Source organism: Arvicola amphibius, chromosome 1 (genome assembly GCF_903992535.2).
Source record: "Arvicola amphibius chromosome 1, mArvAmp1.2, whole genome shotgun sequence".
Taxonomy (NCBI): domain Eukaryota; kingdom Metazoa; phylum Chordata; class Mammalia; order Rodentia; family Cricetidae; genus Arvicola; species Arvicola amphibius.
Window position 1 is genome coordinate 52,404,248 of NC_052047.1, and position 26,451 is coordinate 52,430,698.

The 26,451-nt window shown below is 36.8% G+C and overlaps 1 protein-coding gene across 4 annotated transcripts in view; it reads right to left on the reverse strand.

The window, feature by feature from the left end:
* Window positions 1-26,451, reverse strand: part of Slit2 (slit guidance ligand 2) — a 346,008-nt gene that overhangs the window by 70,398 nt on the left and 249,159 nt on the right. For 2 of the 4 annotated variants that reach the window (XM_038332272.1, XM_038332273.1), the window contains 9 exons: window positions 23,276-23,347; window positions 17,425-17,568; window positions 17,150-17,313; window positions 16,156-16,179; window positions 12,645-12,795; window positions 6,999-7,073; window positions 5,499-5,642; window positions 1,969-2,112; window positions 32-198 (listed from right to left, as the gene is read on the reverse strand). In XM_038332272.1, coding sequence (XP_038188200.1) covers window positions 32-198; window positions 1,969-2,112; window positions 5,499-5,642; window positions 6,999-7,073; window positions 12,645-12,795; window positions 16,156-16,179; window positions 17,150-17,313; window positions 17,425-17,568; window positions 23,276-23,347 — 1,085 coding nt within the window. The remainder of the gene's footprint in view (window positions 1-31; window positions 199-1,968; window positions 2,113-5,498; window positions 5,643-6,998; window positions 7,074-12,644; window positions 12,796-16,155; window positions 16,180-17,149; window positions 17,314-17,424; window positions 17,569-23,275; window positions 23,348-26,451) is intronic. The other 2 variants (XM_038332274.1, XM_038332275.1) reach the window with 1 other exon arrangement.

Consider the following 26,451-nt stretch of genomic DNA (forward strand, 5'->3'; position numbering starts at 1 on the left):
ACTGACCCATGATTTGCCATGCATTTCTTACCATCATCACAGGTGAAGTCCTGAATGGCTACATCTTGGATTGGGATTTCCTTGAGGAAGTAGGGCTTTTGGCACCGCGGATTTCCTGTTACAATCCTTTTCCTCCTGAGCCATTCTCCCAGCCATGCCAGATGACAGTTACAGTTGAAAGGATTGGCCAAGAGGTTTCTAGGCACCATATACAAACAATGTACAGTTTAGAGTTCATTTTCTTATTTTTCTAAATCCTAGGTGACCATTTCGCCGCACTATTTTGGCTACAGTAATACATTTACTTAGTCTTTGTATGTCCATTCCCCTAGATGCACACAATGACGCACAAAATATGTCATGCACATTTTTTTTCCCTAAATGTGTATCTCAGGAACCAAAGGACAATGCTGTCTCATAAGACAATTCTTCGAATAACTTCATGCAAAAAATAGTGAAGGCAGCCAATTTAGGGTTTATGCAGTGAATCCTGATAGATGCCATACTTAGGAGTAATTTAAACATGTCAGAGATCTAACTTACTGTCAAACTCTTCCATGCTGATAAAGTAGTAATTTAATATAAAGATGAAAGCTGATTACCTTATATTATTGAGTTTAACCTGACAACAGCTATTCACTTAATTTGTCACCTCACGATTCCCATCTCTTGTTTGCTCCAGGGAATAGCTTTCTTATCTAAACTGACAACTGGGTTGATTAAATGCCAGTTATAAAAATGAATTTACTTCTACAAATCTCAATATTTTTGGCATCTCATACTTAAGCACAAACCTATCGACAATCCCATTATTTATAAACATGCCATCTTTAATATGCACAGATTAGTCACTCCATGTGAAATGTCACACTTCATGTGGAAAAGGGAATAAGTACTTTACTGATGGATGGATGCTTACTTCACTTTTTTTTTCAGTTACTTGAGCAGAGTCAAACTTGCTTTTGGAATTGTTCTAGCTATCTTTCTTCCCCATTATGTTCAGTTAGGTTAGGATATTAAGAAACTGCTCTGGCCAGGATATCATCCATTATTAGAGCTGTAATAGCAAACATCGTGTTCAGAAATTGATTTACTAAAGGCCTGAAATACATTGTTCAAGCATTATTTTTAAATGTTTGCAGAGTTCTGTTTGTAGACCTGGAAGTATTCTCAAGTTTCAAGTTGTTTACATAAAATATTATCTCAGACAGGCTCAACCCATTCCTTCTATACTTTTGCAGCCAGAGTAAGTGACCTCTATTGAATAGCTTTTACTACTGGTCTGTTCATTTTTATATACCTCTTATCATTATAAAATGATCCTTGTAGAGTGTTGTTGGTTGGTAATAATTCTATCAACTCAGTGTTTATGGTACTTATGGATGAAAATATTGATTGTTTCGGATATGAGAGGAAACCTGTGACATTTACTTACAGTATTATCATGTTAGAATAATTTACAATTCTAAATCTAAGCCCCCTCATGGATCCCGTTATTATAAAAACAAATAACTGAAGAATAAACATATATATCAAATTTTATCTAATAAAGGTGGTAATAATTTTAGAACAACTAAAGCAAGTTTAACAGAAGTTTCTCCTTTTCAAAATTCCCAAATACTTGGTTGTGTTTTCATGGGATATTTAGTGATTTATTAAAAGAATACTAAAAAACAATAAGAATTATAATATACCATCACAAGTCATAGATAAAGGCAGGGGTTATCAACCTGTGGGTTGCAACCTCTTTGGCAGTCAAATGACCCTTTCACAGGGTTTCCGAAGACCATCAGAAAGCGTAGATATTTATATTATGATTCATAACAGTAGCAAAATTACAGATAGGAAATAGCAACAAAAATAATTTTATGGTTGGGGGTCACTACAACCTAAGAAACTGTATTAAAGAGTCGTAGTATTTGGAAGGTTGGGAACCACTGAAAAAAAAAAGGAAGATTTTCTACTTACAGTGTAGATAAGGAATGGAGAGTATCAAATGCCCCTGGTGCAACTGTAGTAATTTGATTGTCATATAAAGAAAGCAGACGCACAGAGCCGAGTCCTATGAAACTCTCGTTCCCAACACAGCTTATTCGATTACTTCTCAGCATCCTGGGGGAAGGGAAAGAACACTGTTATGGAGATAAAATATCAGACATTCAATTTTGCCCTTTAGAGAATGAAAATAATTTCCTTTAGCAAACATGTAACATTCATCACTATTTTGAATGTTTGTTTCCCGAGGAATGGGTATATTCTGGATACCATCCTGCAATAAGAGAATGCATAGAATAATCAGTGCCTATATTAAGTCACAGAAAGCATGCTGAGCCTGTGTGGATTTACAGTCCCATGACAAGGGTAGCATGCTTTCTTTTGATGATATAATTATGTCTGCCTGATCACATAATGTCCTAAGTCACCCGCTTGTGTCCTTGGAGCCCAGTGATTTATGTATCCAGAATAGTGTGACATTTGAGAGAGAAGAAAAAGAGGGTGGAGAGAATCAATAGACCCTGCAGACAGAGAGTGGAGGGCATCTTGGGGACTTAGTGACTCACTGTTTGACAGGAGCAGAGGGAGTCAAGTGTGACTGAGCATCCACAAAGGCTGCATCAGATTGTTTTATTTATGGAAAATCTGTTCCTAGGTTCATGTTCAGAACTCCCAAAAGGCATAAGTGTAATATACAACAAATGTTAAATAGGTTTGTCTTGAATAAACTCTTTTTTTTGACACTGCCGTTAACAGGATTAACACTGTTATTATTTCCCTACCACCGCTGAAGCACTGGCATAGTTCCCAATTCCTCCCTTCCTGAGCTGTTTATTTGGTGGTTTTCAAAAGGAAGAAAACCTCATACACAAATTCGGAGTTGCATTACGTATTATTCAGAACTCATGAAAAATTAATTTAGTCATCTTTCTATACCCAGAGTAATTGCTCTGCCAATAGAATGGCAAATATAAAAGGAGAAAGATAATGTGCTGGCTAGATTTATGCCAACTTGACACAAGGTAGACTCATTTTTAAAGAGAAAACCTCAATTGACCAAAGCCCCTACAATATTGGTGCATGGAAAAACCTGTGCTGCATGTTCTTGGTTAGCGATTGATATGGGAAAGCCCACTAACGTGGACAGTGCTCCCCCTGGGTTGGAGATCCTTGGTGCTAGAAGAAAGGAGATTTAACAAGCTATGACGGGAAAGCCAAGCAATGAGAACACACTCCTGGCTTCTGCATCAGTTTCTGCCTCCAGATACCTGCCTTGAGGTTCTGCCGACATCTCCCTTCGATGATGAACCATGATGTTGAAGTGTAAGAAGAAATTAAACATTTCTCCCCTGAGTTGCATTGGTCATTGAATTTTGTCACAACACTACAAACCCTTACTAAGACAGATATTGAAATGTTGTTGCTTTAAAGTTCTATGTTTGGTAATAAAACAGAAATAAGAATGTTTTCTTTCTGCTAAACAGTAGATAAGAAGAAAGATGTTGTCTTCTTATCCAGGCGTCATTGCATAGTCAGAAACAAATGCACAACAGCACAGTATCCTTTGACAAGAATAATGGAGATCTGTGGTCTTAATCTTGCTGGAGTTAAGAGACCACGGGAAGAACTGAAGTAAACTCCTCTCTTGATAAAAAGTAAAAAACAAAAACAAGACAAAAACAACAAACATCAGCTCATGTGTACAACAAGCTTTGTCTGATGTCTCTGGATGTTTTATAACTTGCTGAAATAACACACCGATTACCAGTTAGCTGACTAGAGCAGAGGCGTTAAGAGGTTTAGGGTGAGACGTAATTTCAAATGTTTAGAATACCAAACCTCAGAGACAGTGTGGAAGAATAGATAGATAGAACCAGACACAGCTACTCTAGTAGTTGTTTGACTCTTGCTGCTCCATTCTCCCCAGCACAACTGCATGGAGACTGCTTGCAGGTGCTTTATTCACGTGTTACAGCATAAACAGCAGGAGCTCATCAGTGGAAATAAGATGGAGAAAGCTGATTTCAGAGATCCCCCAGGCCTTGCCATTTGACTGTATCTCGTAGAAACAAATGCTTGACATGTTATCAGGGCAATACTATTGACTGAGTTGTGACTCCCCTAATCCATACCTTAAGGCTTTTATCACCAATGGGACTACCTTTAGAGAAGGTCTCCACAGTTTTATAAACCTATACATAAAGAGAAGACACAGCAGAGATCTCACCCATCCCACTCACTCTCCCTTTCTCTATCCTGAGGATGCAGATGAATGAAGGTCATGTGTGTTTATGGCAAGAAACTGGCCAAGAAGGAAGCCTGGGGCCTAGACAGAGGGTTGAAACACAAATTCAAGTTCACGGTGAACGTCTATGGCCAGAAGCGTGATAAATATGTGTGGAGTATTCAGACTATGGTATTCCACTGTGGCAGCATAGATGGGCTGAAATGGGTGAAGTTCTAATCTATGCCCCCTACATTCTCCATAGATCTGGTGTGTGAAGGAAGGATGACATTAACAATATATGAGCACTCAACTTCTGTGTAAGAAGGGAAGTATTGCCGTTTGTTTAGTAACCTGAAACAGCTAGGGAAGTGCAGATGCAGGCCCAATGGCGTATTTTCTTGGCTATCATTCAATACACTCTGAGTATATGTCCCACAAACACACTCAGCAACTGTTTGCATACCATTTTAGATTGATTCAAAACTGGTCCCTAGAGAGGTCTGTGACTGACATGCTGGATTATTGGATTCCAGGATAGCTGGGCAAAGCTACAGTATGTATCTATTCCCATGTGCAGGGGATACACACACACACACACACACACACACATTATACCTAAATTTGGGATTATATTAACACATCCCACTGATTAGAGAAAAACACCCTTTTTTTCCCCTCCTCCCGTCTTAAGGAACAAATGACTTCCTAATTTCTCATTATACAAGGATTTCAGGGTCAGATGAGATGCCATTGAATGAGCTTGTATTTACTCTACTGCCAAAGGCTGCTTCTTGGTTGCAAAGAGATTCTTTTATGTGCTCTGACAATGGCTGTAGAATTTGGTTTTGCTCTCTTCTGGTTTATGAGTTATTACTTTTGGCAAACATTTGTAAAGATGCAGAGAAATAATTCAATAAGACAAACTGTTGCATTTATTGTTTGATCTAAGTCTCATCTTCCCTACATAAACAATTTTGTTAGACATAAAGAATTTATTCCTTCCAAACTCCCTATCATTAACCATGTACACAAAACCCTTAGCATGTTTTCTTAGCAATAGATAGTGAAAGATTTATCACAACCATTGCCTCTTTTCTACTGATACATTACAGGAACCGATAAATGTATCTTCTGGATGAACACAGTTATTCTGTTTAAATGTTATGTCTGAAAATTTGAGTCACTGGGCTAATAGGAAAGTAGATCTCACCTCTTTCCACAGATGATAATGAGCAACAAAGTCTAAGCCATTTTAATGTGAATCAGAAATACTTACAATGTTTTGAGGCTTTCCAATCCTTTGAACATCTTATGCTGAACATTTTCCAAACGGTTACTGGTGAGAAGAATTTCATTCACGCCAGATGCGCCTTCAAATGCTCCCTCCTCGATATCGGTGATCTTATTGTTGCTAAAGTTGCTAGATAAACAATGTGAGACACGCATTTAAATGCCTGCTCACTAACACAAGATGCTCCAAAAATATATCTGGTCATTTTCAATCTACTGAATAAACATCCAAGTCTTCCACAGTTTTTAAAATTTTCACTACAAGGGTAATAGAAACTTGTAGGTGTTTCTCTAATCCATGAAGCCAGAAAAACAGTAACACTAAGAGAGAATAACCATTAAAGCAAAATATAGCCTAATTTTACTCAAAATGAACTTCGATAATTCCCAAAAGTCTAAAACTATTAAAGCCAATTATTTGATTACATAAAGATCTTATGTGGCCCAGTAGGCTGGCCTTACTGGCCACCAGGTTCCAGGAACCCAACAGTTACCATCTCCCCAGCACGGGGATAATAGGCCACTATATTTGGATTTCCTTACCCGAGGATCAAACCCATCTCTTTGCGTTTATAAGACCAACACTTTACCAATGGAGAAATCCTGTTACTTTGTTTTGTGATTTATTTTCTATGCTTATAAAGTACTGCTCAGTAAAGACCTGTTACACTGAACCTCTTATTGCTAAAAAGATAGTAGGGTTAGTGGCATGAAAGAAAATAATTAAGAAATCAGAAGATGTTCTCAAGGGAGCCTATCATAGAGAAGGACATAGGCATAGGTTTGGTCCTCTTTGCTCAAAACAGTGTCAGTGCCTGGGGAAGCTCTCATAAGTGAGACTGAGGGCGATAAGTGCTGTGGGATAATGTATCTGCTTCCTCCTCATGCATTCCTGGGTCCTTGCACACTGGACTTTTGTCCTGCTTCTCCCTTTACTCAAGGACACGGGATAGTGATGGAATGTTGATGAAAATGCTGAGCTTACGAATTTACACTGAAATATGAGCTGTGGACATGAAGTAACACAGATGAGCAGTCTGGCAAGTTTACTAATCATTAATTTTGACTATCTCATAATGAAAGCTTAATGAAGCAAAAGTCAAACAGTTGCGGTGAATGTGCTGCAAGAGAACTAGCACCACGGTTTGGGGAACACTAGAGGAAGTTACAGACCATCACTGAATCCATCTTAATGTGCTTAGATTGCCGGATTCCTGCTGCGGATGCATTATAGACCAACTGTCTGCTTTAGAGGAAGTGGCTAAGGGTTGGCTTGGCATCATGTGAACACACGAAAAAGTGCCTTTTAAACAGCACCCTGAGTTCATGCCCCATGAAGTCATCACATGGAAATTTCCCTGGACTTCTCTTTTTAAAAAATATATTTTCCTGTTTCAAAAGACACTGGGATAAAATGGAAAGAGATATAAAATTTACAAGAGAAACACACTGCAGACAGTCTATATATAGCTAACAAATGACTTACATTTTACGTAACTGAGGAAGTTTCTTAAATATCCCTGTAGCTTCTAACACTGTAAATTCATTATTATTGAGTCGCCTGGGGAAAGAACAAAAAAGAAGATGAAAGCTTTCTCACAGGTAAAAAGGGTTTAGCTTGTATCTGTTACACTAAGTTATAACATCTTTTAATGATAACTTTGGAATAGAGTACGAATATAACATGGAATTCATAACATTTAGTTATGTTTCTATCATTTCATCAAGAATTTCAAAAACAAAAAAATGTTAAATATATTGAAATATCAAACAATAATCCAAACCAGCTCATATGCAGAAGTCTCCACACCAAAGTCTCCAGGCCTTGTTCTTTCACAAGTACTTGCTTCCTAGCCTTATCATTCACAGATAAATTGACACACATTTCAGATACTATAAAGTACCTAAAGTATAGAATGTCAGTGTATTTGTAATATTGCAAGCCAGGTGAAAGGATTCATGCAGTCTCAGTACTCAGGAGGTAAAGATGGAGGACCAGAGCCAATCCAAGGCCAGTGTAGTCTACCTGGTGAACCCCAACTCCAGGAAATCAAGGAAATATAAGAAACTCCATATCAAGCAAAAACATAAACAATTGTCTCAAATAAAAACAAACAAAACCCAGTACAACAATATTTACTAGTTCACTATACCTTGCATTATCCAAAAAGTACTCCAAAATCAATACCAATCATTGGCAATACTCTCTTATTATGACACAGCCATATTCCTATCACCATCCCTCATTTGTGCCGCATAACCCATGTTTTCTTATTCTGGACATTTTGTTTAAATGGAATCTCACAGATTATGCCTTTTACTTCATCTTGTAGGATGTTCTGAAAATTTTGTTCTATTTTCAATTAGATAATTGCATCTAGGCATGTGTATCTACTTACTGGTAGATTCATAAGTGCAGGTGCCCATAGGGACCAGAAGAGGAAACTGAACCCCCTGAAGCTGATTTTCAGGTGATTGTGAGCCAGATGGCATGGATGCTGGAACTTGACCTTGAGTCTTGTAGGAGCCATATGCTTTGTTCTCCTAAAGGCTGAGCCACCTTTCTGGCCTTTTTTTTTGAATTTTAATTTTGATTTATGTTATGGTGTTATTGGTATTTTATTGCTTTTCATAACTGAGTAAAAGAATGGGCACCCCACATTCATTTAGCCATTTATCTGTTAGTAGACACTTGTTCTACTCTGTATTTGTCTACTGTGAAAATGCTATGCTGAACATGGTATGTGGATTTTTGTGAGGATGTACCTTTTAAACTGTTTTACTATATACATAGAAGTAGCTTTTGTTGGATCATATGGTGGACCAATGCATGCTACATTGAAGAACAATGGTGTGGGACAATTCTGTATTCTGTCAATTATGTTTTAAATAAATGCTGATAGGCCAGGAGCCAGGCAGGAAGTATAGGCAGGACAACCAGACAGGAAGTAGATGTGGGATAATGAGAACAGGAGTACTCTGGGAAGAAGGAAGCTCTTTCGCCAGTCCCATACAAACATCGAAGAAGCAAGATGTGACCTGCCCCACTGAAAAAGCTACTGAGCCATGTGGCTAACATATACGAGAATAATGGGCTAATGTAAGTTATAAGAGTTAAAAAGAAGTCTGAGCTAATGGGCCAATCAGTTTATAACTAATGTAACTTCTGTGTCATTTCTTTGGGACTTACCAGCTGTGGGAACTGGGTAGGACAGAAACCCCAACAAGCAGGCCCTCATGTTATGGTTTTCCCAAGGCTATACTATTTTACACTTAAAATACCAATGTATATTTTTCATCCATATATCATTGACGTTCCCCTCCACATCCAGATTTTGTACGTGAGGGAACTGAGAAATTTCTCCCATAGGCTCACATATTTGAACATTTGGTCTCAAGTTGATGGTGCTATTTGAGGAAGTCCAATTATGCTGGGGGAAGTGAATCACTGGGGGCAGGTTTTAAGTGTGTATAGCCTCATCTCATCTTCTGTGTGTCTATCATATATGTCCCATCAACCACTTTCCTGCTTCTGTTACCTGGTGCTATTATTTCAGTTTCATGGTGAACTCTCATTCAAGAACACTAAATAAACTTTTTCTCTTCTATAGACTGCTTTTGGTCATGGTGTTTATATGCTGTGCAAGTGGTGTACATAGAAATATAAAACTTGAACCAGAGAGGAAAAGAACACAGCATCAGAAAAGTAACTAAACATAGAAGTTTATATTGAGAAGTTGGGTTGTTGCTATGAAGACCATGGCAGTGTAGATGTTTTGGAGACATTTTGGAAGAATTTGGACCTCTGGATTAGAAAAGTAGTTGACTGGTATAGGCAGAGCTTAACCAACCATTCTATAAGAATCTGGAAGCATGCAGTCCTGAGAGTAATGCAGATATTTTAGATCCAAATCATTAGCAAAAGTGGAAGCAAAAATTCCAGCAGTAACAACCTAAAGATCATTTGTATGATATTTTGGAATTTGTATGATATTTGGCTTCATTTTGTACATGTCCTAAGAACTTACCTAAGACGAAATTAAAAAGTATTGAGTTAATTTCTTTGATAGCATGATTTCAAGACAGCCTAACAGTCTCTAGAATGTCTACTACTGATTACATTTACGCATATCTATCATCATAAAGAGCCAAGTGGTGCACAAAGAAACCTGAGACGTGCTGCATGGAGGGAAAAACAGCACAAGAAGTCTTCAAGTTGTCCCCAAAGTACGGGCTGCAAAGGAAACTGTAATCGTTAAGGAGCTTAATGGCATAAAAGCAAAGCCGCTTCCTCTCCAGTGGGTCTGAGAGTCCCTCTCAGGGGAAGACCACACTCAGCTAAAGCTTTAATATGTAAAGCGAGAGAGCTTAAGGAATTCCTGGCTCTTAGAATTCCTTGCTCTTAGAAAGCAACAACACATAAAAACAGCTAATACCGAGGACAACAATGTCTACGCAAAGTTGTCAACTGAATTTTGCTTTATCATCAAGACGGTAGCAGTTTTGAAGACACAAAGATTGAAAGACTTGTGAGATCTTCTTGTCTGGACACAAAGAAGTGATTAATGAGGTCTGGCAATCAGGACAGAGGTGGAGTCCCTGCACAGCGGCCCTGAGCAGACACTGCATAAAGCCTATGTTGCCCTGAAGATTTCCAGTGTTGCAGACACCAGAATCATGAGACATTTGCCAAGGAGAGCTGCACACAGGAAGTGGGACCAGCCCCAGAGAGAAATGTATGACATAGGCAGTAAATCTGCAAGGAGGAAGCCTTCCAAATCCTTTGAAAAGGAAACCTCAGATTCTAGACGTGGAACTTCAGGCTTTGATGTTTGCCGTGTTGGGTTTTAGTCTTGCTTTGGTCCAATATTTACTCAGTATATCCCATTTCTCCTTTCTGAGTGGCAATATATATAATACGTGCCATGGTATGTGGGATGCATTTCTTAAAGGTTTATTGGGAACAGCTATTACTTTGAGTCTCAAAAGGGACTTTTTACTTTTGAACAATGTTGAGGCTGTTAAAGACCAGGGGTACATTTGATGTTGGATTAAGTGTATTTTGAATCATGAGATGGCAGTGAGCCTATGCAGACCAGGATGAGTAATTTGACACTTTGAATGAGAAATAATTTCTATGGCTTAATTCTTGTATCAGAACACTTTGTCCCCAGTTGATAGAACTTCCTGCAAAGGCTATAGAATATTTAGAAGTCATCTCTAAAGGAAGTATGTCATGAGCTTTAAGCTTCAATCTTTACTTTCTGTTTGCTTATGAAATGTGTTCAGACAGTTCCATTCCCTTCTTGCTCTTGTGGGTTCTTCTGAAACCCCCACACAGTAAACTCTTTATTCTAAAAGTTGCTATTTTTATGCTATTTTATCACAGCAGCAAAAAATAATAGTTTTGAATTTTTAAATTTTTTATTTTTTAAATATGAATACTCTGTTGTCATGGTCACCTGTATGGCAGAAAAGGACATCAGATCCCATTACAGATGGCTGCAAGCCACATGTAGTTACTGGGAACTGAACTTAGGGCCTCTGGAAGAGCTGCCAGTGCTGTTACCCACTGAGCCATGTCACTAGCCCCAGTTTTGCATTTTAAATGACCAATTATTTCATATGGTTATTGGCCAATCATATATCTTCATTGGAAAAATGTTTACATGGATAACTTGAGCATTTGATAGGCAACAAAGGCTACATATTGTTGATTTTGAAGTATTTTTAATATATTCTGGATATAAATTCACTGTGGGTATATGACTAGTAAAAATTCTGAATCCAAATCCCTTATTGAGTGCATGTTTTGCAAACATTTTTCTCTTAAATATTTATTTTATGTTCATCATTTGAAAAGTTATTAAACTTTTAAAACAGAATTTTTGCTGAGTCTTACCTTACAACTAGGTTGTAATAGAATTATAGATTAGAGAATAACTTACTTAATTCATTATCATGCTTAACATATTTCCACTTGCATGCAGCATTATGAGAAATAAATATAAGCCTACACATAGTCACACAAAGTGTAATTCATGGATCTTGTTCTATGACATCTTGAAATTGTTGAGCTAGTGACTATACCATAAAATAGTGGGCGTTAAAAAAAAATCACCAGAACCACAAAGAAATTAGATTGTGTCAACCATTTGAAAGGCATTGTTTCTAATTATTCAAATTGACTTAAATTCATTAAGTAACAGGCATGCATATAGATGCAGTGTGGCAGAAATGATAACATACAGTGCCAGCAATCAAGAGGCTGCAATCTAGCTGAAGACAGAAGACTTATGCATATGCAGACAAGCAACTTTGCAACGCAATAAATGACAAATACCAGATGGTACCATAAATAAAGAGAGCTAAGGTGTTAAGAAAGCACATTTCCCTATTGTCTTCATTCGTCTTGGAAAACTTACATTGTACATCTTCCTTTTATAACCAGGAAAGGTGAGCTAGGCATGGGCAGAGATTCTGTAAATAATTCCAAAATTACACTTTTCATACTCTGGATCCTATGCTAAATTTGTAAATATAAATTTGATCATGTCTGAGATTTTAGTTTTCCTTGATCTGTTAGTCACTGTCTATAAACAAATAAACAACTATTACTTGCCCTCCAACTAACTGGTAATCCCTGAGTCCTTTCACCGGTGCCAGAGAAGGAGTCAAACAAGGAAGAAAGGACACCTTGACAGATTTGATGATTTCCAAATTATTTTGTTTGGCTCTTTTAAGAATTAATTTTCTTACAAATTTATGAAACATTTATAAATGTTTTGCCATAATCAACAACCAATAACAATCAGATATTCCTGTTATTATTAACCTTAGTAAATAATGACTGAATTTTGAGTGTATGTTTTGATTTGATTGATTTGTTTGTTTAGATTAGATTGTTTGTTTGATTAGATTAGATTGTTCACTTGTAGCTCTAAAAACGAACTAAGGTCGTTTTGAAGATATTCTTGAACAAAGAAGAGGGCCTCTCAGTTAACGTTTGTTAGTTAAGTGAACTCAATTATTGAGAATTAAAATGTCATAACAAAAATTCCAATGTTTTCACACAGTGTCACTCCGTCCCCTGCTCCCTCCCAGCCAGGATGTTGTAGTCAGGCGAACTTACAGCTCCGCTGTGTACTGGGGAATATGGTCTGGGATTTTGTTGAGTTTTTGATTGGAGCAATCTACTGTGGTCCCCTCACAGCGACACTTCTCAGGACAAGCCAAGTCTGCAAAGCAGTCTCCACTTAATTTTGATCGATAATCTTCTGTGCCTATTGAGGATTCAAGCCAAAGATAAGATTCTGAGTTGAATGTTAGAATAGTCATTAATATAAATATAGGAAGAAAAGTAGGAGGATAACTATAGATTATGCAGCAGGGAGACAACTTAGGGAACTTTTGGTCAATGGATGTCAGGAGAGGATTAAAGGAAAGGCTTGGAATTTTCTGGAAAAAAAGAGTGACCAGATTCACATGACAGGAAAACATTAATACAGTTGAGCTTTCACAGCTGTACTTTCTGCTGATCCAGTTCTGAGCCACGCTAGTCTACGTCACAGCTAATCACACAATGGCTAGGAATTGTTAACCAAGTTTATTTTTTTTCTGAGTCAAAAATTGAAAACATATCTAGTAATAAACACACTCCTGTATATATTACTGTAAAGTAGGGCTTTTAAGGAAAATCGGTATACTTAGGTTTTAAGTTTTTCCATGGACTTTTATTATTCTCTCCCTCTCACATGATCTTCAGACACACTCCCAAAGCCCTCTTTTGTGGTTTTTTTTTTTTCATTTTGACTCTATAAAAAAGCCACGTAAGTCCTGCCTTGAGCCTCAGCAGCTTGCCATGCTGTAGAAAGCTGCGTGACGTTCCATGGTGCTTGACGGAACCATGTTTTTCTCATGCCTCGCAACCACATGGTTAGATCAAGCACAACAGAAAATCTCGCTACGTTATCACTACACCAACCACTAGGCCAGAGGGAAGACCGAGAGGAAAGACGAAGGGAGGAGGAAAGCTACAGACGGTCTGGAAGCATCATACTGTTCACATGACATGCATTCTTCCCGCAGAATCAGAGAGAGAGCATGACTAGCGAAGGGTGCCTGGAAACACAAAGAAGGGGCTATGTGGAAAGGTGCCTCCTGAGTTCCTCAGAACTGCAGAGCAGAAACCCCAGCTTTCGGGAAGAACATCCAGGAAGAAGTTGAAGGTAAGCTACAGGGATAACAGAGAAGCTCAAGAGCTTTGTGGTTTCTTCACGGAAAATAGGCGCAAAACATTAAGACTAGAAGAAGGTACATTGGGGATTGAAAAGAGGGGGTGTTATGTTTCAGATTGGACGTGTTTACTTACAAGCCAAATGGTGAATTCCTGCAAAAGAAAAGATCACCAAGGAGGAAAGAAAGACAGAATCATCCCAGTTAAGATTAATAGACACATATATACCAAACTATGTTCTCTTCCTTGTTTCTATGCAACTTCAGGCATGGGATTGCATTATGCGATGTGTTTGTCATGCTTTGCAAAATTGATAGCACTTACGAAGTATAACCGCTTACAGAAAATGCAATGACATGAAAGATGTACAGTAAAAATTAAATGCTTGTGGGTTCCCTTAATGGCTGAACTCTCTGTGAGACAGTTTTTTTTATTGCTTTATCATCAGAATGTCTAGAACATCATACAGAAGAGCAATCTATGAATGCACCTATAAAATGAACGAAAAGCCAGTGATGGAAAACAGGAGGGCTATAGATAGAGTGTATGCATTAATAGTCAGGCGGTAGGTCACATGCTTCTAAATGACTTTCAAGCTTTAAAGTTTATCACTTGATTGAAACATAATCAGAATTCCGACAAAATGTTGAAATACCAAATATAACAACATTTACGTGTCACATTCCATTACAACAATAAGCGCCCTCCTAGCTGTTGAAGAACCTGTTTTTTATTTTTTCTGTCTTCGGAGATCAAGCCACGAGAAAGCTAAAAGTATTTTGTTAAAAGTATCGATACAAGGTTCACTGAGTGCATTTCAAAAATATATAGTCAATGCCATGGCAATTAACAATGCTTACTTAAAAACCATTTATTAGATAGATACAAATCTTAATTAGTATTTTAGGTGGAAAAAAGAGCAAAATGAGGACCAAGAAGTCAATGTGCCACAATGTCCACATGTAATTTTAAAATGCAACTCAATTATAAAAGCATGAGAATCAAGATATGATCTTTGATATAGAAGTTATTTCCTAAAAAATATCTGAACTCCTATTTTCTAGCAGAAGCAGAAAACATAACTTTTACAATGTGATTTTTTTTATTGCATTGAGTAGTACTGGTATTTTTGTACTTAAATTCTTAAGAAACTGAATTAAATTATTTGGATAATTATTGGATAAATTGCCATAATCTTGGGATTCAAATCATATTGGTGTGCTTTCCTATGCACAGTCTGGTTTTCAAAGTATTACTTTTTTCCAGTTGAGTCTCAACTGTTTGGTGACTTTGCACTTAGTTGGCTAAAAATAACAAAATTTATACACTGATGATGAAGACCAATCAATTGCTGTTTTCAGCACATTTTTGGTTATACATACAGATACAATATGTAGACTATTAATTAAATTAAGCAATTTACTTAAATCTAGCAAATATATCCAATTAATTAAATGCTAAGAGTAAGGAATAAGTACATCCTCAAAATCAATCAGTACTTAATAAATATTTTACTATGAAGTGTTTTAAAGCAAACAAGTCAAGATGAATTTATACACTTGGCAGGCAAGAACAAAGTAAGTAAGGAACACATTTTAAAGAGCTAGCTCTAGACTCATCAGTTTGGAAGTGTTCGCTGGAAGCAAAGGGATGAAGCATTGCAATTGAATCTGTAGAAACATGTTCTCCTTCTGCTTAGATTATTCAAGGCATTTAGTTCCCATTAGCTGCTAATGACTTCAAGATGGATGTGAATATCCCTTTTGTAGAGTAATAATCTGACTCCAGACAGGCAAGAACGTATAATTACAAGTAAATTAATAATAAAAAACAAGTGCAGCTAGATCAGCACAGAACAGCTGTTTTATATTTAAAAAACAAATGTAAGCAAAAAGTATTCTCTTCAAACCAAGAAGTTTTTAAAAAATGAGTTTTTTTGGTTGAAAATGCATTTCTGCTTGTTTATACCTGATTTTATATAGAACTAGCTCTTTGACAATAGAGAAGCTGCTGTCTTTAAAACTAGCCTAGTAAGCTACATTTTAAAAACAGGCTGAAAGATTAAATATTTAATGGAGAGAGAGAGGAGGGGGAGAGAGGGGAAAAACCATGATTTAAGTAATAAGCCATAGGTTGAAATATTTTGGCTAATGTGAGAAACTGCAGATCATGTGCAAAGGAGTAAGGGAAAGGAGAGAATGTGGATTTTTATTTTAATAGAGTTTCAACATCAGAAGCTGCATGCAGAGGTGGGGCTTTCAGGATACAGCGACAAGTGAGCTATGCGTAAGTCACTATCTATGGAGTGTTCACTGTGCTCCCAAAAGCATGCACATCAATGTTTAGAAGCTATATAAGTCGAGGACAGGGAGTCTGCAGTTAGTCCTACCACCAAGCAAAAACCTACCTGGAATGAAATACTGTTCTTTAGCTAAATAAAAAAACAAAAAGAGAGAGAGAAAAAAAATAGAAGATGTACCTGAATGTCAGCAAGCAGAGATATGAGTTATATTAGATTAAGAATGGGCTAAAGTTATTACAGATAACTAAGTGACAAAGCATATTCACAGAACGAAAACAATACACAGTGAGTGATAAACTTATAAAGAAGGACAATCACAAATCTAATTTTCATATTAGACATTTAGCATGAGTTAACTACACAGTGGGAAATGTGCCCGGAAGAGTTAGGTAGCACACTCCTCAAATGATAGTAAAGGTTTCCTGTCATCAGAACACATATAACACTAGACCAACATGAACAATGGAGTAAGCTTCCCAGTTAACAGTTACAAAAGGATTTTTTGGAGGTAAATGCAGTGTTTCTCAAATGCGAAAAGAGAGTCTCAAAAAAAAATGTGTCTTCACAGTGTATCCTAGAAAGAAATGAGGCATCAGGAGACTCCTACCCTCTACTTCTGAGTTTGAAAAAACCATGTAATCAAGTCTTATTTTGTTCTGTGAATAAATGAGAGAGTGTCTGGCTATGTGATGCTGGTCAGTGGAAACCAGCACAACAAACAGGGGAAGTAATGGTCAATGGAGACCAGCACAACAAACAGGAGGAGGAACACTGCTTAAAAAAAAAATAAAAACAAAAACAAAAAACAAAAACAAACAAAAAAAACTGTATTTCAAGTTATCTGAAAGGTCCTGGTTACATCCAAACCCTAAGACATATGATGAGGGATCCAGACATCTTTTTCATTTGATTAATAATCATTTTGCTGGCTATATTCTTTGCATCTATATTTCTCCTGCTTTCCCCCTCCCCAGACAGAAGAAAAAAAAAAGGAGATTGCACAATGCTTGATAATCAAGCGAAGGCAGCTGCTGTTGCTAATTCTCAAGTAACCACAGCCTTTGGCCCTAAAGAAATGTCTCACGAAGTGAGAAATTACCTGAACAACGAAATTTCTTGCTTTTGATCTGTCCAATTCTTTTGTTAGCCAGGCGGCGGGGACTGGTGCAACGGGCACCGCTGGTCTCAATTGGGTTGGTGTGTAGATAATCCGCTAGCCACTTGAGATGGCAGTCACAAATGAAAGGGTTCTGGGCCAAATGCCTTTCAGAAACACAGCAGAAGAGTTTTATACATGACTTGCTTATGACTTGGCTCTCACATTCACAGTGAAAGTAATCATTATTATACTTGGTTCAAATTGTGCATACATACATAGTTTGGATGGCTCTGAGAGCTGAGAAGGTGCCCTTGGCAACAGTCTGAAGTTTGTTGTCATATAACGAGAGAAGGTTCAAGTTGTGCAGGTCCTGAAAAGCATCTACCCGAAGGCAGTTTATCTTGTTGGCATTCAATAATCTGTTTGATCAAACAGTCATAAAATTAAAGTGCAGCATCTCATTAATTCACCTGTAATATAGCCCTTCTGGAGGAAACCCAATCAAGAGAAAGACATTTAATCTTAACACCAATGTTGTAAATTTAATAATAATGTAGGCACTATGAATGGGAGGTTGGGGGTTTACATTAAAAAATGAGAGTTAAATGGTGGAATGAACTGAAATCAAATGGTTCTCATAAATGCATTCAGTAAAAACGATCAAAATATGACAAAGGATTACCTAGAGGTAAAGCCACAGACAAAAGTAGAAGAGCCTTGTCTTCTCTTATCAAGATCAAATGAGAAACAACTTAAAACATTATTATTGTCCCCAGCCACTTTGGAGAAGTTCAGGCTCCTTCTAAAACAGCAACCAGAGTGGTCCTTTATGACATACCTACTCAGACCATGCAACACCTATGGTCTGAGTAAGACTCTAGACAGAGAACAGCCTTAAGAATTAATATCAAAAATGGTCTACAGCTCACTCTGGTACTCTACAGCTTTACTCAGTTCCCTGCCCGTCCCCCTGCGGCTACTCCAGTTGATACCTTGCTCTTTTCCATTAAGATCAGATTCTTTTGTCCTCTATACAGAAATTTCTCCCAGATCTGTGACTTGCTAGTCACATTGCTTTTCTGGATTCTTCGAGACATAAACACGTTGCTCTTCAACCCAAACTACTTCATATTTTTTTAGGTTTCCGCCCCTTTCCAATCCTTAGTTCTTTCAATTGGCTATATTTGGTCTTTTTTTCTTTTTTTTGATATATATATATATGTATATATATATATGTTATCATATATGCATCATATATACATATATATTATATATCTACATATATAATATATATAATATATAAAGGTAATGTCTTTTGTAGCTATTGATGCTACCAATGACTGTCATTTGTACCCAGGATGTCATGGATATTTTTCTATTTTGTTCCCTCATATTTCACATACCCCTAGTACATACTACATTCTCAAATATATCTGCTGTGACATGACTCCGTGATATTGCTCTTAGATAGAAAGTTGCACTGCCACATTCAGAGCTCTAGTTGCAGTATAAATACCCACCTAACACAATAGCCTACGATCTCACTCTTCCCCTAGATTACATTAATATACTGTGGAAGGGTGCTTTAGAGATCAAACACTGGCAGGCATCATTCATGTAGGATAAATACCATGGTTATATGTGACCGTGTCTTAACATTGGTGTTATGCATGCTTTCCAGAATGCAATTGCTACCTAAGCATGGGTAGCCCTCTCCATGACTCTTCCTAAACACAGTAGGTAATGCTACATGGTCTCATTACCTTTTTCTAGTTAAGTGCCACATTCCTCTGACTACTGCTCACCCATTTCTGCAGTACTTGCTCAATGTTCTCTGTTTCTACCTTTTTTATTTTATTTAGAGCCTTAAAACATTTAATAGCTCAAAATTGCCTGCTATGTGGTTTGGGTAATTCTCATTATGTAACATAATAAGTATGTTTTCTCATTCGACAATGGTAAACTGTTTACAACTAACAAAGATTTAGATTTCACTTTTTGCATTCTTTATAAATATCTGAGGCTGTGTTTTTCCCCCGATAATCTTTTCTTCTGTGCTTTGTGTTCTCCCATCAGAAGCTGAAGTTTTAGGTTTCTCTATGGTACATCTAAAACTTATTTAAAGTCCTGGAATTTTTTTTAAAAAAAATTTGGTAATGGTGGGATCAAAGTCTACCTACCATCTCATTCTTGGCAATAAGTAATACAAGCAATGCTGGGAATGTTCCTTAATTCATATGTTGACTGAATAAAGGAGTTCGACAACAAACATTTAAAGATGAGGAAACAGAGGTAGTTCTGAAGAAGCTGAAAGCAGTTGTTTCTGTGAGAGGTTGGTGTTCATTTTAAAACAGTATGATGTTAAGAATAAAGAACCTCGGGGCTGGAGAGATGGCTCAGCGGTGAAGAGCATTGCCTGCTCTTCCAAAGGTCCTGAGTTCAATTCCCAGCAACCACATGGTGGCTCACAACCATCTGTAATGGGGTCTGGTGCCCTCCTCTGGCCTGCAGGCATACACACAGACAGAATATTGTATACATAATAAATAAATAAATATTTCAAAAAAAAAAGAGAACCTCATAGAAGAGAAAGTGGGAAGCACACCTGAATGCACTGGCACAGGAGACCACTTCCTAAATATAACTACAGAAGCATAGACACTGAGAGAAATAATTAATAAATGGGACCTCCTAAAACTGAGAAGCTTCTGTAAAGCAAAGGACATGGTAAACAAGACAAAATGGCAGCCTAGAGAATGGAAAAAGATCTTCACCAACCCCACATCAGACAGTGATCTCCAAAATATACAAAGAACCTGAGAAATTGGTCATCAAAAGAACAAATAATCCAATAAAAAATGGAGTACAGCCAAGAAAACAAAAAACCAGAGAATGCAGAAACGATGGGGGGAAGCTATCAGAATGATCAAACACAGATCAACAGAAAGGTACTCTGCTGCCTCAGGCGGAAAGAGGAATGCGTCTCTACGACCTGTTCAAGGTAACGTCTCAGAACCATCAACATTCTTGGCTGAACGTGAAGGTGGCAGTTAGGATGTGCGGGGCTGTGATGCGGCCCCATCTCTTTCTGTGTTTTAGTTATTAAAAGTTCTCTACACAAAGGGAAAAAAAAATGGAGTACAGACCTAAACAGAGAACTCTCAACAGAGGAATCTGAAATGGCTGAAAGACACTTAAAGAAATGCTCAACATCAGAGAAATGCAAATCAAAACAACTCTGATATTCCATCTTACACCTGTAAGAATGACCAAGATCAAAAACACAGATGCTGAAGAGGTTGTGGGGAAAGGGGACACTCATGCATTGCTGGTGGGAGTGCAAGCTGGTACAGCCCCTTTGGATATCAGTATGGCAATTTCTCAGAAAATTAGGAAACAACCTTCCTCAAGATCTAGCAATATCACTTTTGGGTATATCCAATGATGCTTAATTGTGCCACAAGAACATGTGCTCAACTATGTTCATTGCAGATTTGTTTGTCATAGCCAGAACCTGGAAATAACCTAAATGTCCCTCAACTGAAGAATAGATAATGAAAACGTGGTGCATTTACTCAGTGGAGTACTATATAGCAGAAAAAAAGTAATGCCATCTTGAAATTTGCAGGCAAATGGATGGAGCTAGAAAAAAATCATATTGAGTGAGGTAACCCAGACCCAGAAAGACAATTATCACATGTACTCACTCATGAGTGGTTTTTAAACATAAGGAAAGAAAACCAGCCTACAAATCACAATCCCAGTGAACCTACACAACAATGAGGACCTTAAGAGAGATATACATAGATCTAATCTACATGAAATGTAGAAAAAGACAAGATCTCCTGTGTAAATTGGAAGCATGGAGATCATCGGAGAGGGTAAAAGTGGAGGGGAGACAAAGGGAGGGGAGCAGAGAAAAATGTATAGCTCAATATATTTTTTAAAAAGAATAAAGACAAACCAGCAGCTATTTTGCTTCTTTTTCTTCCTATCATGCATCTGTTCAAGCTAAGCTAAGAATCTCCCACTTTACAATGTTCTTGTCTATTTTTTTAAAGAATTGGGATAACCTATATTTTAAATCCTGGAAGGCAAAAGAATGGGTCTTCCTTGAGAGTTGGAAGACTATATTAAAAAGAGTAGCTTTCTAAATTATATTTTCTTACATGCATATCTCTGTGTTCTACTCACACATGTGTTACAGCAACCAAAAATACCTGAATTTGAGTGTTGATGGTAAATAGCACCATGGGTAATAACAATTGAGAATACTGTGCACGGAGAGTATTCTTGGAAAATGAGGATGTCATCAATATTATAACTACTTAGCAATATTTGACTATAGCATTATTCTATATTTATAATGTGTAAATACATTTATGATATATACATATATACAATCATTTTATCAAATAAACATACTGATAAATTAATTTTAAAGTGGTACATTTACACAATGGAGTATTACACAGCAGAAAAATATAATGACATCTTGAGGTTTGCAGGCAAATGGAAGGATACAGAAAACATACTGAGTGAGGTAACTCAGACCAAGAAAGACAGATATCATATGTACTCACTCATAAGTGGTTTTCAGACATAAAGCAAGGATAACCAACCTACAACTCACAACCCCTAAGAACTTAGAAATTAATGAGGACGCTAAGAGGGACACACATGAATCTAATCTACATGGGAAGTAGAAAAAGACAAGATCTCCTGAGTAATTTTGAAGCATGGGGACCATGGGAGAGGGTAGAAGCAGAGGAGAGAGGAAGGGAGGGGAGCAGAGAAAAATGTATAGTTAAATAAGGTCAATAATAAAGTAATAAAAAGAAGTAGAACCTTTAAATCACCAATGCACAAAAGCTGTATGTATCATCATTTGCTAATGTATATATCATAAATTGAGTAGATTATATAGTGCCCAGAAGAGGTGAATGATACACATAGTAAGGTTTTTTCTTTTTAACATCTTTTTCTTTTTTGCATATTTGAATTTGGTTGTTATACAAATTACAATTGTGGTGAAAAGAGTTTAACACAAAAATATAGGGCATAATTAAACAATGAGTTTCTCAAGTAAGGAATAATAGTTACACTAAGAAATTTTGTGGGGTTTCTAGTAAGTTTTTAATCACATAAGTGCCAATGAATGAATACTATTGGAAGAGAAAACAGTATTCTAAAATGAAGAATTGTGAGAGAGAATGGTTGTGAGAAATGTGAGGAAAAGCATCAAATTGTGATTATCTTTATATTCAACGAGAGGTTGCTAGGTAATAGATGCTATGGACTAAATTCAACCCTTACACTACCTTTCTACTCTCTCTGTTTAATAAACTTACATGCAAATGATCAGGTACTAAAAAACATGGCATCTGGGGGCCGGAGAAATGGCTCAGAGTTAAGAGCACTAACTGTCTAGAGGTCTGAGTTTAATTCCCAGAAACCACATGGTGGCTCACAACCTGCTGTCATAAGATCTGGTGCCCTCTTCTGTCCTGCAGGGACACATGTAAGCAGAATGCTGCATATATCATAGAATAAATAAATACATACATACATAGCAACAAACCTGGTTTACATAAATAAAGTGAATTATTTTCAATATAAAAGAGGGGCCGCTATAATCTAAGCAGTGTGGGCTTTAATGCAATGGAGGGAGTTGGAGAAATTTCAATAAAGATCAATTGGGAGATTGCCATCATGGCATGACTCACTGTATTCCATGCCTGTGTTTTTAGAAGTTAGTCAGGACTTTTACTCTTGGATCTACAGTGGTGAGGGGACTGTAAGTATATCTCATGTCTCTGGCTCCATCCTAGCTGCTGGTCACATCAGAATTGAGTAGTTTTATGGGATGCGTATCACTACATAACCTCTCCACAGTGGGGCAGCCAGAACACAATTGTTCATTTTATTGTGGAGAGAAACATTCTTGGATATTTCTGAAGAGTTTTTTCTTCACATAAATAGCTATGATCACCTTTAGCATTGCTTCATTAATCATTTTTGTCACATTAAGTTGGGCCATTTTAGGTTAAAGCCTCCAGATAATTAAGAGATGGTGTATTAAAAAATACATTAAGTTCTATAAATTCATAGCAATGAAATACTTACAGTAGTTGTAAGGAAAATAGTCCTTCGAATAAACTTTTTGGGAGTTCTGTGATTTTATTTCCATACAGGACACTGAAACAATGATATGACAATTAGAATGATACAAGCCTAGCTAGTTCATATATGTGCACACACACACATACACACACACACACACATACACACACATACACACACACGTGCACATACACACACTTAGGGAGATTAGTAAGCACTTAATATATTATAGCGTCTAAATGAAAATTGCATAACATAAAAATCGTCTCATTATTGATAATATACAAACCCACTGTACAAAATTTGGACTTCATCGAATGCAAAACAATTTACAATTTATTTGACCTTTTCTGAAAAGAATCCTTGTCAAACTGTAATGTTTTCTACAAATAACACCCTACTTATATGCATGCACATAACTTGTAGGCAATCAGAGCACAACGTATGCAGAAAATAATCAGTATAGAAACTATTGCTCATTAAATGATTGGTTTCATGCTCAAAACGCTGCTCTAGAAGTAGAACCAGATATAAGGGCAGGGACTTCGAAAATAAAAGGTACAAGAGTTATTTATGAGGAACATTAGATCTTAGAGAATAATGATTATGAATAAGATTAAAAACATTTCAAGTACGTATTTCCCCTCCATCAAGTGTGAAGCGGAACGAACTGCGAGGATACTGACATCTGATTGCACATCAAGTGAAGGTATTAAGGAGAAAGGACCTTGACTTAATCAAATCAGGACATCTGCCACCTAGCACATCTGTTAGTACACAGTGACGTTCTGCTACTGGATTGACAAGTGAAACGATGATAAATTAGCTGAGAATAATGAGGGAATATATTTCCAAGCGGGGTGAAACAGTAGTGTAAAAAGCAAATGAGCCGAATGGAAGTGATTGAAAGATCATGTAAGTGTTAAAAATAGGTTCCCAATAATTTCTATTACAGCAATTGAAGTGAAAGAAAAATGTATAGTAGTTAAAAATTATATTATTAGGGGCCATTTGACTGATTATATAAAAATCATAGACACATTTAAATAAGTTTTAAGAATATAGCATAAGACACTCTAAGGATTTCTGGTTAAGAAAATAACCCAGATAACACACACACACACACACACAATATATATATATATATATATATATACACACACACACACACACACACATCACACATATATATATACACACACAACTATACATAATTTGAAACACAATTTGAATATTAAACTCAAATAACTGTCCCAAGTAACCTGAAAGATAACTTGTAAATATACACTTTATAGGATTAAAAATTATTATTTAAAAGGTATTTAGTAATATAGAAATTTTTATAATATGATAGATACTTTAAATGCAGAATATTTTATTAATAATATCATAAATTTTCTTTAGAAATACAGGCATATAAATTCACGACCAAAGTAGGAAGGGCTTTGCCTCCTGGAGGCTATTTAAATGCACCTTCTTTTTCATGTTTACATCCTGCCTACAATAAACATAATTTCAGAACTGGATAAGGATAGATGAGTGTCTTGGTATACAAAGGAAAAGGTGAATAGATGATTTGTAATACGTAATTTTCTTGACAGCAGTGAGTGATTCTAGTGTGTGAAAGATGAAGGTGCAATGGGAAAAAATTACTGGAGTGAGGGGAATACTGTTTACCTTTTGAGATGCCAGAGAGAGGTGGGATGTATTACCGAGTAGGAAGAAAACACTCCAAAGAATAAATAAATCAAGGTGCTACATAGTGCAGGGAGACAGTCCATTTGTTCAGATGCCAGTGCCACAACTTTAAAGCACACTTACAAAGGCACTTATATCGAATATAGAGACTCTTCTTTAGAGAATCAAACAAATCAATTAGAGAAGAAGCAATTTATTTTAAAAATCAAAGAACCAAAGAAAAACATGCTGTATTGTCAGAGAGAGGGTGAAGTGGAGATCAAGAAACAAAAAAAGGGGAAATGTATGTTTTTGAGACCAAGAATAAAAGAAATCAGGGGGAGAGACAACTGGACAGATGACTATGACATCAGCTCACAGTATTTAATTGAATTGAACCATCCAACAATAGCCAAGTGCCCTTGCACATGTCAGCAAGTATGCTAGACTGCAAGCATTGTATTCACTTCAATTAAATTCAACACATAAGCTGTAAATGTCTGCCATTTGTAAACATACATCTGATCTGGTCTAGATGAACGGGTTTATATCAATGGAACATTCCAAAGTGTAATTTCGAAAACTAAATTTCATATTTTTTTTAATCCACTGATATTTAAAAATCAACAAAGGCATTCATAAATCTTGAGAGTCCCACTTTAAAAAAGATCAAAGTGTGAATCATTTAATGAGTTATTTACGTGGGAGAAGCACCTAAGGTGGTTTGCTTAGGAAAAATGTCGTTCACTTATCACGGAATTTTTTTTTTTCAAAGCACCATGTGGGTTGTCAAAGGATCATGTTACAGAATTACTAAATTAATATGGTTAGTATCAGGCTAAAAGGGAAAATAGAAAATAGCCGTGAAAGGAGGAGCTCACACAGAGACACAGGAAACACACTGGAGAGATGTTCTTGGTATGTGGTCTATCAACCACAAACAGAGCCAGTCAAAAAATTCTAAATACCTATGAATGAAATTTCTTTACCAAATGTATAGCCACGTGAGGCCAGGGTACAGTGTGTTGTTGTTGCTGTTGTTGTTGTTGTTGTGTGTGTGTACACATATACATGTGGGTATGCGAGCTTTAGCACAGAGCACAACCCAAGTGTGCTCAATCATTTCCACCCTTTAGTTTTTGAGATCCAGTGACTCACTGATCCAGGACCTCACCCATAGAGTGGACTGTCTTTTCTGTCAGCGCAAGGGGTCCTACTGTTGCTACCGATACAGAGCTGGGATTGCAGATGGAATCGCCGTTCTTACCATGAGAATGGTGTAAAGACGGCAGCAGCAGAAAAACAAGTCAAAATTATCCAAAGCCAAAGTGGTTTCAGGAAAATAAGATAAGATATAGAAAGATGAGGGAAAGACAAGACATAAAAATACAAAATGCCAGGAGGTCAAAGAATTTGTGGCTCTTTTTGTTTTGTTTTGTTTTTGCAATTTTTTATTGCTCCCTGAGAATTTTGTATAATGTATTTTGGTCACATTTGCTTCC